Below are 13,162 nucleotides of genomic sequence, written 5' to 3'. Positions count from 1 at the left end.
AGACTGGAGCCAGCTGGATGAAGTTATTATGCTGCGTTCAAAGACACGCTGATCTGACACTATACAGAGATAGAAAACATGGGGGGGGGTGAGGAAGCGTTGGGAGATTCCTGTCGGGTTGGGAAACTCCACCAAACGTTGGCTGCTGTGTCTGACTGGTGGGATAGTGGCTGCAGTGTTCTGGTTCCCATCACTCAGTGTGGACAAACAGTAAAAGGGTTCGTTTCACTAATTTTGGCAATAAATCTGATGTTTTTATGTCCGACCTGTAATTATCTTGGTCACGATGCCAGCCGGCCACGAGGCCAAATGTTTGTGCCAGCTAGTTACCATCCTAAACAGCACCGTAACCATGGCAACAGACTCTATGTCTCTTTGTTTTTTGGGGGTTGGTCAATGGAGGATTGCAATCCTCAACCACAAGAGATGAGTCGACCATAACAAAGCCAGTCCAAGACCACGATAGCAACTCATAGCGTGTGATGTAGTTGTATGAGGTAATTCTACCTAATCAGTGTATTACTGCAGTAGATGACGGTCGGCACTTTGGTGTTTTAAAGGGTTAGTTCAGATTCACCAAAGTCACACAACAACACAAAAATGACTGTTGAGAGCATAGAGGACGGCTTCAGTTCTCCATCAGAAACCTCTTTTAAACTGATCTGACACCAGACTCCTGTAAAGCAAACTGCCATTTTGCCTCTCAGAACACAGGAGTTCCTCCTCCTCCTCCTCCTCCTCTCTGCTGCTGGAGACCCAGGACCTATTACTGGACCCGCTGGAGGGAAGGGAGGCACAGGAGAACCAGAACCAGGACTGAGGTCCGACTGTCAGACCCTGCTGCAGTAAAATGAGGGACTCTGGTGCTCATAAACAGTACCACTTTAGTCCACAGGGGGCGCCAGAATCAACACTAAATAAGTTTCTTGTTGTAACTTTAAAGCTCTGATCACCTGAAACACACTGAAACACCAAACTGGTGACTTAATCCTTCGGTAGAACACAGTTTCAGTCCGGACGGAGGGCTGGAACTGTGTATGTTTAATGTGGATGAACTCTGGACTTATTGTAAGAGGGTCTGACTCATTTTCAGATGTGTTCTTTTATGGCCACTTCCCTGTTACAAGCTGCCCAATAAAGCACAGCAAATATCTATGGACCAATCACACTTCTGGAAGAAAATCATACAACAGAAACAAAAAAAAAGCTTGAGGTGCATCATGGTTAGACAGCCAGAGTAGGACGGACAAACAAACTGAGTCATGCCACACACGCACACACACACAAACATGCACACACAAACACACACACACACACACACAAACACACACACACACACACACACACACACACACACACACACACACACACACAAACACACACACAAACACACACACACACACACACACACACACAAACACACACACACACACACACACACAAACACACACACAAACACACACAAACACACACACACACACACACACACACACACACACACACACAAAACACACACACACACACACACACACAACAAACACACACACACACACAAACGCACACACAAACACACACACACACGCACACACAAACGCACACACAAACACACACACGCACACACACAAACACACACACACACACACACAAACACAAACACACACACACGCAAACACACACACGCACAAACATTCAGAAGAATTCCAGTCAATTCTGTTCTCTGGTCCAGTGAAGCTTTGGCCAGCAATCAGGTTAGATCAACAACAAAGGCCTCTATTGTGAGAGGCACACGCACGCACACGCACACAAACACACACACGCACACGCACACACGGCAACATAACTAGGCCACTCACTAGCAGCAGTACAGCCAGAGGCAACAACATCAGTCTATCGGTTTCTATCAGAGCCCAGTGATCCTGCAGGGCAGCGTGTCTTGCTCAAAGGCACTTCAGCAGGGCAGACGCTTGCCGGCTGCTAACTGAAGTCAAACGTCCCGTAAGACGCTGGGCTGCAGGAGGTTAACCGAGGCTGTTTCAGACTGAACAGGATTTACATATGTAATGCTATTAGAGCTGAAATCAGCCCTTTGTTATCCCATGATATCACTTATATGCAGATATATTCATAAGAGGTGTATGTGCCGGTAAATATCTACAGAGAAATTGCAGAATGGAATAAAATTCACTACTTGAAATATAAAAAACTTCCATCAACACAGAACATTGTTGTTGACATAAAAGATCTAAAACTCGAAATATGCAAATAAAAAAGGCTTCTGTCACTTTGGTCACTAATGTGTTGGAATCTGAGTTATTGAGCACATCTGTTTGGCATCCACCCAACAGATGCTGATCTAACTGAATGATTTGGAGTTTGATTTAAACGCTTGTTCTCCGTCAAATGTCATGAAACAAGTTAACATGAGATTTAACATAAAACCTGAAGAATGCTTCACGAGAAGAATCTCCATCGTCATCAGTTTAGCTCACCGCTGTTCACTGAAGCTGTAAGGAAGTCTGTGTGTGTGTGTGTGTGTGTGTGTGTGTGTGTGTGTGTTAGTGTGTTTGTGTGTGTGTTAGTGTTAGTGTGTGTGTGTCTTAGTGTGTTAGTGTCTGTGTGTGTGTGTTAGTGTCTGTGTGTGTGTGTGTGTTAGTGTGTGTGTGTCTGTGTGTGTGTTAGGTGTTTGTTAGTGTTAGTGTGTGTGTGTCTTAGTGTCTGTGTGTGTGTGTTAGTGTCTGTGTGTGTGTGTGTGTGTCTGTGTGTGTGTGTGTGTGTGTCTGTGTGTGTGTGTGTGTGTGTGTGTGTGTGTGTGTGTGTGTGTGTGTGTGTGTCTGTGGCTTCCTGCTGTCGTGGTTGAGGTCTTCCTCAAAATTCCAACCAGTCACACAAAAATGTTTTTGTCTTATTGTTTTCAACGGTGGTGGAGAAAGTACTCTAATACTTTACTGCAGTAAAAGTACTAATGCCACAGTGTAAAAATACTCTTTTACAGTTAAAGTACTAATACCACGTAAAAAATACTCTGTTGTAGTAAAAGTTCAAATACCACACAGTAAAAATATTCTGTTCCAGTTAAATGTTCCTTCAAGTATTTAAACTGTGACTGTTGTACTATTATATATTCTATCATCAGATTATTATTATTATTATTATTATTATTATTATTATTATTATTATTATTATTATTCACACATTATTTAAAAAAAGCAGGATTTTACTGTGGTTGGGCTGGAGCTCTTTTTGAAATATTAACTGATGATTATTTATTATTTATGGAATAAAATAAAAATATTATGAAATAGTGAGAAATGAATTCACAATTTCCCAGAGCCAGAAGTGAGTCCTTCACAATGTTTGTTTAGTCCAGACATCAACATTATTTTACACTCTTATCGTATTTATTGTTAGATGACGTAGTGGTAGTATTTTATCCATAACAAAACATCATATTTTATCAAATCTAATGTGTTTTTTAGTAGAAGAAATAAACTTGAGTAAAGTACAAGTAATAAAAATAATATTACTCTTTTTGATCATTTTTACTATAATTGTATTATTGTTAATATTGTTATTTTAGTCATTATTATTATGAATGTGTTGCTGTGTATTTCGTTTTTGTTTCTATTGTAGGTCATTATAGCTCAAATGTTAAGACATTTCACTTTCTGATGATGTTTAGTTGATACCATTTGAATTCAAACATATGTTATTGGTACTATTTTTTGTGAAGACCAGAGACCATTCAAATGAAGATTAAAGACTAAAGAATAAAGTTGAATTAGTCCCTTCAGGGCTTCAGTCAGTCTCTGCTCCATGATCTGAGTTTACCTGAGGAGACTATTTACAGTTACATCATATTAATCTCCGTATTAAACTCCATTTATACTTTAGGTTTTCTCAGAACTCATTTAGACATAAGTCTCTCAGAGAAGGAAATACCTCGGAGGGTTGTGAAAGCTTCAAGTTTTAGTCATCGGTGGGTTCAGACTCAGACAGGTTTTGAAATATTTTCATACATCCTGATTATATTGATTTAAATCTTTATCATGAGGCAATAGAGCCCACGCCCAAAGAGTGCTGATAAAGCAGCACATTACCAGCTGAACTGACTGCTGCTTCTACCATGTTCAGGATGTTCCTTTTTGATAGCGCTTATAGTTAGGGCTGGTTCAGGTTCTCCTTGGTCCAGCCCCTAGATATGCTGCTAGATGCCTAGACAGCCGGGGGACTACCTAGGATACGCTGAGCTCCTCTCTCCTCTTCTCTCCCTCCTTCTTTATGTATTAATCTCCTATTTATGCACATTACTGATTTTGCTTCTTCCCCGGAGTTCTTGTGCTTTCTCGCCTCGCAGGTTCCCAGGAATCGGGGTTATATTTGGACTGTCATCGTGCCCCCTGCTGAGGCCCTGCTGACACCCACTACTACTACCACTATCATTATTAGTCACATTACTATTATTATTGCCTGTACTATTACGCTTATTGACTTGCTTGTACCCTGGAGTCTTTGTGCTTTCTCGCTTCGCAGGCTTCTATAAATCGTGGCTGTACCTGGACCGTGGATGTGCATCCTGCTACGGCCCTGCTGACACCGACTGCTACCACCATTATTATTACTAGTCACATTACTATTATTATTACCTGTACCATTAAGCATTTTAGCTTTACTTCCACCCTGAAGCCCTTTTGCTCTCTCGTTCTGCAGGTTTCCATGAATCGTTGTGGTACCTGGACCGTAGTCGTGCCTCCTGCTGTGAGCCGACTGACACCCACTGCTACTTCCATTATTATTATTAATCACATTACTATCCCTATTTTCATAATTATAATTCTACTATAATAATTGCTGCTGTTATTATAAGTAGTCTTATTATATGAATCATTTATGTCATATACATTGAATGTGTTGTATCTCTGTTATGCTGTTCATTCTGTACACATGACATCTATTGCATTCTGTCCATCCTGGGAGAAGGATCCCTCCTCTGTCGTTCTCCCAGAGGTTTCTTCCTTTTTTCTCCCTGTTAAAGGGGTTTTTAGGGGAGTTTTTCCTGTGCCGATGTGAGGGAAGGACAGAGGATGTCACATGTGCACAGATTGTAAAGCCCTCTGAGGCAAATTTGTAATTTGTGATTCTGGGTTATACAAAATAAACTGAATTGAATTGAATTGAATTAAATGTGTGTGTGTGTGTGTGTGTGTGTGTGTGTGTGTGTGTGTGTGTGTGTGGGGGGGGGGGGGTGTAAAGCATTGTGGTTATATGGACCACCAGGACGGTTATGTTTATGACCAGACTTTCTTTGACTCCACACATCCAACCTAAACTTTCCATGAGGCTAAACCTTCTCTCACAGCTTCTATCAGTTCATTTCTCAGTGACATGGAGACACAACTTTTCTAGTATTTCAACATATCAGAGTCAAACAGCTGCTAGATAGCTTTATTATAACCAGTAGTCCGTTACACTGTTGAGTCTTGTCTCACAGGAAACAGACTGAACTGTCAGTGACACTTCAGAAATATCAGGAAATCCTAAAAGGAAAAGAAAATCATGGAAAAATAAAACATGCAGTTCTTCAGCTGATGAGTTCTCCTACACTTTCATTCAAAGCCCTTAAATATCAACGACTAGATGTGCAACAACTGAAAATAAGGTTTTGAAAACATCCAAGAGTCTTTTTGTTTTTGTCACCTGATGAATGGAAGTCCAATATTCACTCTCTTTTATCTCTGTTTTGGGTCTCCACCACCTACTGAGAGAATATGTGTCTCTTTAGCTGCTTAAGGCTCCTCTATGTTCACCAGCTAACTGAGTCTGTCTGCTGTTTGCCGCTCAGCAGGTAGTGTACAGAGGCTTTTTATGCTTTTCCTCTGAAAACGGTGCTATTGGAGCAGTGAGAGTTGTGGTCAGACAGTTAAACAATGAGCTGAAACTCATGATAAAGCTCCGTAAAGCTGAGAGAAACTGCAGATTTAGCTGAGTATTCACTACCAGAGACACATTGTTATTATAAAAGTATTGATTATAGCAGCATTAAAAGGTGTAACAACAATCAATTAACATCATCACCAGAATCTGAAGAGGTTACAGTGTTATGATATATATACTGACGTTGGCATGCTAACAAGCTAGCTGCTGTCCGTCCAGTCTTGTAATACCACTTGTAACCTGGAGAGGCGACAGTGAGCGTCCAGTCAGTCCAACATGAGAGGACGAAGATGTCGAGCTGTTAATAACACATCACAGGATCTGTGTACGCTAAAATAGTTTGTGTCAAAAACAAGAAACCTTTTGGTTTCGTCCTCTCCGCCACCAGGAGACTCGCTCGCTGGGAGAAGAGCCGACAAAACAAACCAAGAGTCCTGCTCTTTGGATTTAATTCAATAAAATAACTGTGAAATGAATTTGTTTGGAGCAGGTGGTAAGATATTACAAGCCATTAAAAGGAAGGAGATTAAGATACTTTCTGAGAAATTTCTTTGCAAGAAGAAACACGATATAATGACATCATGAATGGGACTGCTTTAATATCTACAGCTCCTGTCTCACTTCACTGTTCCTCTTCAAACAACAGCTGTTCGGTCACGTTCAAACAGCAGACGAGGAGTTCAGCTCCACACAGAGTGGAGGACGAGTCCACACACCTCCTGTTTCACCACACATTCCTCAATGTGTCCTGACAGGACAAGCTGAGCCTCATTATGTCCTCAATAATACTCTGAACTTACTGCAGATGCTGAAAGCTGCTGTGGTCGGCTTTTAGAGGTGGTGTTCAGTGACTCACCGTCCAATCGGCACGTTACTTTGTTCCTTTGCGAGTGCTTTTGTTAAGAACTTAGAACAAATCTTAATACTTGAGTTATAATCCTTGAGATTTAAATGAAATCAAAGCCCATTTTTTATGGATATGATAATGAAGTGGTCCTGATATATTGCTTAAACATGATGCCCATCCTAAACAGGTCAATAACTAACTTTATATTTATATTCTACACACTTCAGAGAAATTAGGACCTGGCCGGAATAGAAAGAAACTAAATATATAAAAGCTAAAGCTAACCCCTCCTGAAAAACTTAAACTGAACCACAAACACACTGAAGACTAAAATGAAACTAAGGGGTCTATTATTACCTTGGTAGTGAGACAGACAGGCGGCTGAGAAAAACATAATTTCACTAAAATCTGAATAACATCAGGTTTACGGCGGCTGTGTGTTTAAGATGAAGGATCACAGGAAGTCTTCTTCACTTTACCGTCTCTCAGCTCACATCAGAGTTTAGTAAAAGCTCCGTTCAGCTCACACACTCTCAAACATTTATCTGGTTTAATACTCCCAGTCTCTCTGCAGTTTCACCTTTCATAGAGCACAGCAGCTGAGACCAGATTAACCTAATAACCCCCCCACCACCATGTGTTTAAACCCTGTCACCTTTAACGAACCCAGAAAACCCACCGGGTATACTATGCCTAAATATTACTAGCAAGTAGTCAAGAATATACTTCATGTGAGCACAGTTTGAACTGAAAATAGATACAAAGACGTCTACCAGTCAGAAACATGTGCTCTTAATGACGACCCACCGCCGGCTACATCCACACGATATGTTTTTATTTTTTTAAATAAAAAACATCTCCGTCCAATTGAGAGCTCAGAAATAATCTCCATCGATACCACCACGACTAAAAGCACTCCAATAACAGCTTCCCTCCTGCGCATGAAGGCAGTGGTAGCTTTAAAAAAGGCAGAATTTAACAACACAACAGCTGCTGGTAGAAACAACGAGGTCAGCAACGCCTGTGATTTGTAATCTACGTTAAATTAACCTGGTAGTGGAGGCTGAAAACGATCATGTGATAGGGGCGTGACCAATCAGGAGACAACCTCCGGTTCTGCTGAATAAAGTCAAAGCTTCCTGTCTTAAAGCTGCATTCTCTCTCCTGTCCAGCAGGGGGCGACTCCTCTGGTTGTATAGAAGTCTATGAGAAAATGACTCTACTTCTCTCTTGATTTATTCCCTCAGTAAACATTGTAAACATGAGCTTATGGTCTCAATCTCTAGTTTCAAGTCTTCTTCAATACAGCATGATGTTCATTTAGTAAATGATGCTCCATTTAGAGTCAAACAGACCATAAAGCAGGGGATGCTTTAGGGCGGGGCTACACACTGATTGACAGGTCCACACCAGAGACGTCTACGTCACTCCTCCTCAGTCCATATATGGTCACTTCCTGTTCACTGGTTGCAAAAAAACCACAAACCAATGAGTGACGTAACGGTGACTATGCCCACTTCCTACTTACAGTCCATGATGAGAACCGATGAGTGAACTTGGTGGTTTCTGCATCGTTGTTTTCAAACTAGTCAAACCCCGAGTCAGCAGTGTTTTCAAATGTCGTTCTCACACAGAGGAGTAGTGTGGATGCTAGGCTTGTTTTAAAATCTAAACGTAGCAGCGTGGATCATTTAGCCTTAGCTGATTACATCTGTTCTTTTTTTGTACCTGTGCTGTCGAACTGCAGCTGCTGGCAGGTGGAGCTCTCCCAGGGACAGCTGTACACCGCTCCTCTCTCCTCTACATTGCTGGGGAAGGTGGTGTTGGCCCGAGGAGCTCCTACAAGAACATCTGACCTGAGGAAGAAGAGGAGAGGAGGTGAGAGAGGAGAAGTGAGGGCTTCATCACACCTACAGTTTACATTCTGTTGTCTGAAACACCATAACCACATCTATAATAGAAATGAGTCATATTGTGATAATAATTATAATGTGTGGACGTAGGAGACGACGTAGGGGATGATGTAGGGGACGATGTAGGAGACGACGTAGGGGACAATGAAGGGGACGATGTAGGGGACGATGTAGGGGACGACGTGGTGAGGACAAGATGTAAGTGACAATGTAGGTGACAATGACAGGACGTAGGTTAGGACCTGTGTGACGAGGACAAAGCGTAGCGTTTGTGACCACGCAGGTGTGGTCACCAGGAAGTAGGTGTCATTCAATTCAATTCAATTCAGTTTATTTTGTAGAGCCCAAAATCACAGATTACAAATTTGCCTCAGAGGGCTTTACAATCTGTACACATGAGACATCCTCTGTCCTTAGACCCTCACATCCTCTGTCCTTACACCCTCACATCCTCTGTCCTTACACCCTCACATCCTCCTCTTGTCCTCTGTCCTTAGACCCTCACATCCTCTGTCCTTACACCTCACATCCTCTGTCCTTACACCCTCACATCCTCTGTCCTTACACACTCACATCCTCTGTCCTTAAACCCTCACATCCTCTGTCCTTACACCCTCACATCCTCTGTCCTTACACCCTCACATCCTCTGTCCTTACACCCTCACATCCTCTGTCCTTAGACCCTCACATCCTCTGTCCTTAGACCCTCACATCCTCTGTCCTTAGACACATCCCTCCTTACACCCTCCTCTGTCCTTACACCCTCACCTCCTCTGTCCTTAGACCCTCACATCCTCTGTCCTTAGACCCTCACATCCTCTGTCCTTAGACCCTCACATCCTCTGTCCTTAGACCCTCACATCCTCTGTCCTTAGACCCTCACCTCCTCTGTCCTTAGACCCTCACATCCTCTGTCTGTCCTTACACCCTGTCCACATCCTCTGTCCTTAGACCCTCACATCCTCTGTCCTTAGACCCTCCCCTCCTCTGTCCTTAGACCCTCACATCCTCTGTCCTTACACCCTCACATCCTCTGTCCTTAGACCCTCACATCCTCTGTCCTTAGACCCTCACATCCTCTGTCCTTAGATCCTCTGTCCTTAGACATCCTCTGTCCTTATCCTCTGACCCTCACATCCTCTGTCCTTAGACCCTCACATCCTCTGTCCTTACACCCTCACATCCTCTGTCCTTACACCCTCACCTCCTCTGTCCTTAGACCCTCACCTCCTCTGTCCTTACACCCTCACATCCTCTGTCCTTACACCCTCACCTCCTCTGTCCTTAGACCCTCACACCCTCTGTCCTTAGACCCTCACATCCTCTGTCCTTAGACCCTCACACCCTCTGTCCTTACACCCTCACATCCTCTGTCCTTAGACCCTCACATCCTCTGTCCTTAGACCCTCACATCCTCTGTCCTTAGACCCTCACCTCCTCTGTCCTTAGACCCTCACATCCTCTGTCCTTAGACCCTCACCACCTCTGTCCTTAGACCCTCACCTCCTCTGTCCTTAGACCCTCACCTCCTCTGTCCTTAGACCCTCACCTCCTCTGTCCTTAGACCCTCACCTCCTCTGTCCTTAGATCCTTCTCCCAGGATGGACAGAATGCAATAGATGTCATGTGTACAGAATGAACAACATAACAGAGATACAACACATTCAATGTATATGACATAAATCATTCATATAATCACAGTAGTAAGCAGAGTAACGAAAATTGAAAAGAAATGTCGTCATCATTACAGTGTAACTGTTCAGACTGTGAGGTGTGACAGGATCTTGACATTGGTTTCCTTTAATGGATCCCTCCTCTTTCTGATGTAAACACTTTTCACTCTGATGTAAACACGTAAACACTTTTCATCCAGAAGCCGAGATGTTGTCGGTTTCAGAGCTCTGAGAAACATAGAAACTCTTTGTTTCCCTGCAGAGTGAAACCGGATTTATCTAACGGCTAAAGAGCCGTTCAGAGGATCACAGTTCACAAAACCCCGTTAACCGTTTAGTCCTCAGCTGTGAGACTCTGTGCCGTTTAGACCGATCGGTTTTATTGATCCATGCGAGGGATGTGTTGCTTTTAACTAAAGCTTCAGTTCACGCGTATTTTTAAATGTATTTTTACTGAGAAGAACAACTCAAGATGATTCATAGAATAAAGACCGAAATTGACTTTATTAACAAGAAAAAATATTTTAATAAGGATATACTTTCTGTTCTTTCGGATATATTTGAAACTGTGAACCTAAAGATACGACGATGCTTTTCTTCTGTTACTGGAGGAAGTTTATCAGACAGCTGAGTCTCCTCATCATGTGGGCCGGCACGACAGAAATAAAACAGTTAAACTCACGAGGACACATTGTATTCTGCTGCACTGAATCTATTTAAGGACGTCTGATATCAGAAATAAGCACAAATATAAATAATAAAAGAGGTCTGGAAGAGATGATTAGATGTTCGTTTCATATCTTTATAAAACAGCAGGAAACCAGAAGAGGAAAACTGCTGACGTATGACTCCACTGAGACGTTCCACTGGGACGTTCCACTGAGACGGCGTATGAAATGGAAACGAGGTTTAAATACCTGAGAACAAACTTTATTAAATTAAATAAATCATCTCTAAATCTGTGAAAACACATCTCAAACCTCTTTAAATCCATTTTCATGGTTTAAACTTTAGGGGTTAAACCTCCTCAAATACTCTACTGTAGTACAATTCATGTGGTATTTTAGTGAGTATTTCCATGTTATGGTACTTCACAGTACATATTGTACTTTTAACTGTACTACACCGCAGAGGTACGTATTGTACTTTTTACTGTACTACATCTCAGAGGTAAATATTGTATTTTTTACTGTACTTTTTAGTGTACTACATCTCAGAGGTAAATATTGTACTTTTAACTGTACTACATCTCAGAGGTACATATTGTACCTTTTACTGTACTACATCTCAGGGGTAAATATTGTACTTTTTACTGTACTACATCTCAGAGGTACATATTGTACTTTTTACTGTAGTACATTCATGAGGTATGATTACATATTGAAGTACCAGTAGTATATAAAATCATTAAAATGAGCTCCACCAAGTGATGGACAAATGAATTATAATACAATAATATAATATATATTTAAATACTTTACTTTTTACTTTGATGTCAATACTTTAGTGTTTTTTATTTGTTTAACTTTTGAATGCAGGACTTGTACACTGTTGTATTACTATTACACTGTTGTAGTACTTGTACACTGTTGTATTACTATTACACTGTTGTAGTACTTGTACACTGTTGTATTACACTGTTGTATTACTATTACACTGTTGTAGTACTTGTACACTGTTGTATTACTATTACACTGTTGTAGTACTTGTACACTGTTGTATTACACTGTTGTATTACTATTACACTGTTGTAGTACTTGTACACTGTTGTAGTACTTGTACACTGCTGTAGTACTGGTACACTGTTGTATTTCTTTTACATTGTTGTATTACTTGTACACTGTTGTAGTACTTGTACACTGTTGTATTACTATTACACTGTTGTAGTACTAGTACACTGTTGTAGTACTAGCACACTGTTGTAGTACTTGTACACTGTTGTAGTACTAGTACACTGCTGTAGTACTGGTACACTGTTGTATTACACTGTTGTAGTACTTGTACACTGTTGTATTACACTGCTGTAGTACTAGTACACTGTTGTATTACACTGCTGTAGTACACTGCTGTAGTACTAGTACATGCTGTAGTACATGTAGTACTAGTACATGCTGTAGTACATGTTGTAGTACTAGTACATGTTGTAGTACTAGTACATGCTGTAGTACTAGTACATGCTGTAGTACATGCTGTAGTACATGCTGTAGTACTAGTACATGCTGTAGTACATGTAGTACTAGTACATGCTGTAGTACATGTTGTAGTACTAGTACATGCTGTAGTACTAGTACATGCTAGTACTAGTACATGCTGTAGTACTAGTACATGCTGTAGTACATGTAGTACTAGTACATGCTGTAGTACATGCTGTAGTACTAGTACATGCTGTAGTACATGTTGTAGTACTAGTACATGTTGTAGTACTAGTACATGCTGTAGTACTAGTACATGCTGTAGTACATGCTGTAGTACTAGTACATGCTGTAGTACATGTTGTAGTACTAGTACATGCTGTAGTACTAGTACATGCTGTAGTACTAGTACATGCTGTAGTACATGCTGTAGTACTAGTACATGCTGTAGTACATGCTGTAGTACATGCTGTAGTACATGCTGTAGTACATGCTGTAGTACTAGTACATGCTGTAGTACATGCTGTAGTACTAGTACATGCTGTAGTACATGCTGTAGTACATGCTGTAGTACTTGCTGTAGTACTAGTACATGCTGTAGTACATGCTGTAGTACTTGCTGTAGTACTAGTACATGCTGTAGTACTTGCTGTAGTACTAGTACAT

General features: G+C 41.3%; 1 protein-coding gene across 1 annotated transcript in view; it reads right to left on the bottom strand.

Annotated features, from left to right (window-relative positions):
* The window catches only part of itgav (integrin, alpha V), a 36,747-nt gene that overhangs the window by 23,306 nt on the left and 279 nt on the right, over window positions 1–13,162 (bottom strand). The window contains exon 2 of the mRNA XM_054614881.1: window positions 8,507–8,634. Coding sequence (XP_054470856.1) covers window positions 8,507–8,634 — 128 coding nt within the window. The remainder of the gene's footprint in view (window positions 1–8,506; window positions 8,635–13,162) is intronic.

The sequence above is a fragment of the Anoplopoma fimbria genome, chromosome 16 (assembly GCF_027596085.1).
Source record: "Anoplopoma fimbria isolate UVic2021 breed Golden Eagle Sablefish chromosome 16, Afim_UVic_2022, whole genome shotgun sequence".
NCBI lineage: Eukaryota > Metazoa > Chordata > Actinopteri > Perciformes > Anoplopomatidae > Anoplopoma > Anoplopoma fimbria.
The sequence above is the reverse complement of the archived record's forward strand: the minus strand, read 5'-3'. Positions and strand labels throughout refer to the sequence as shown.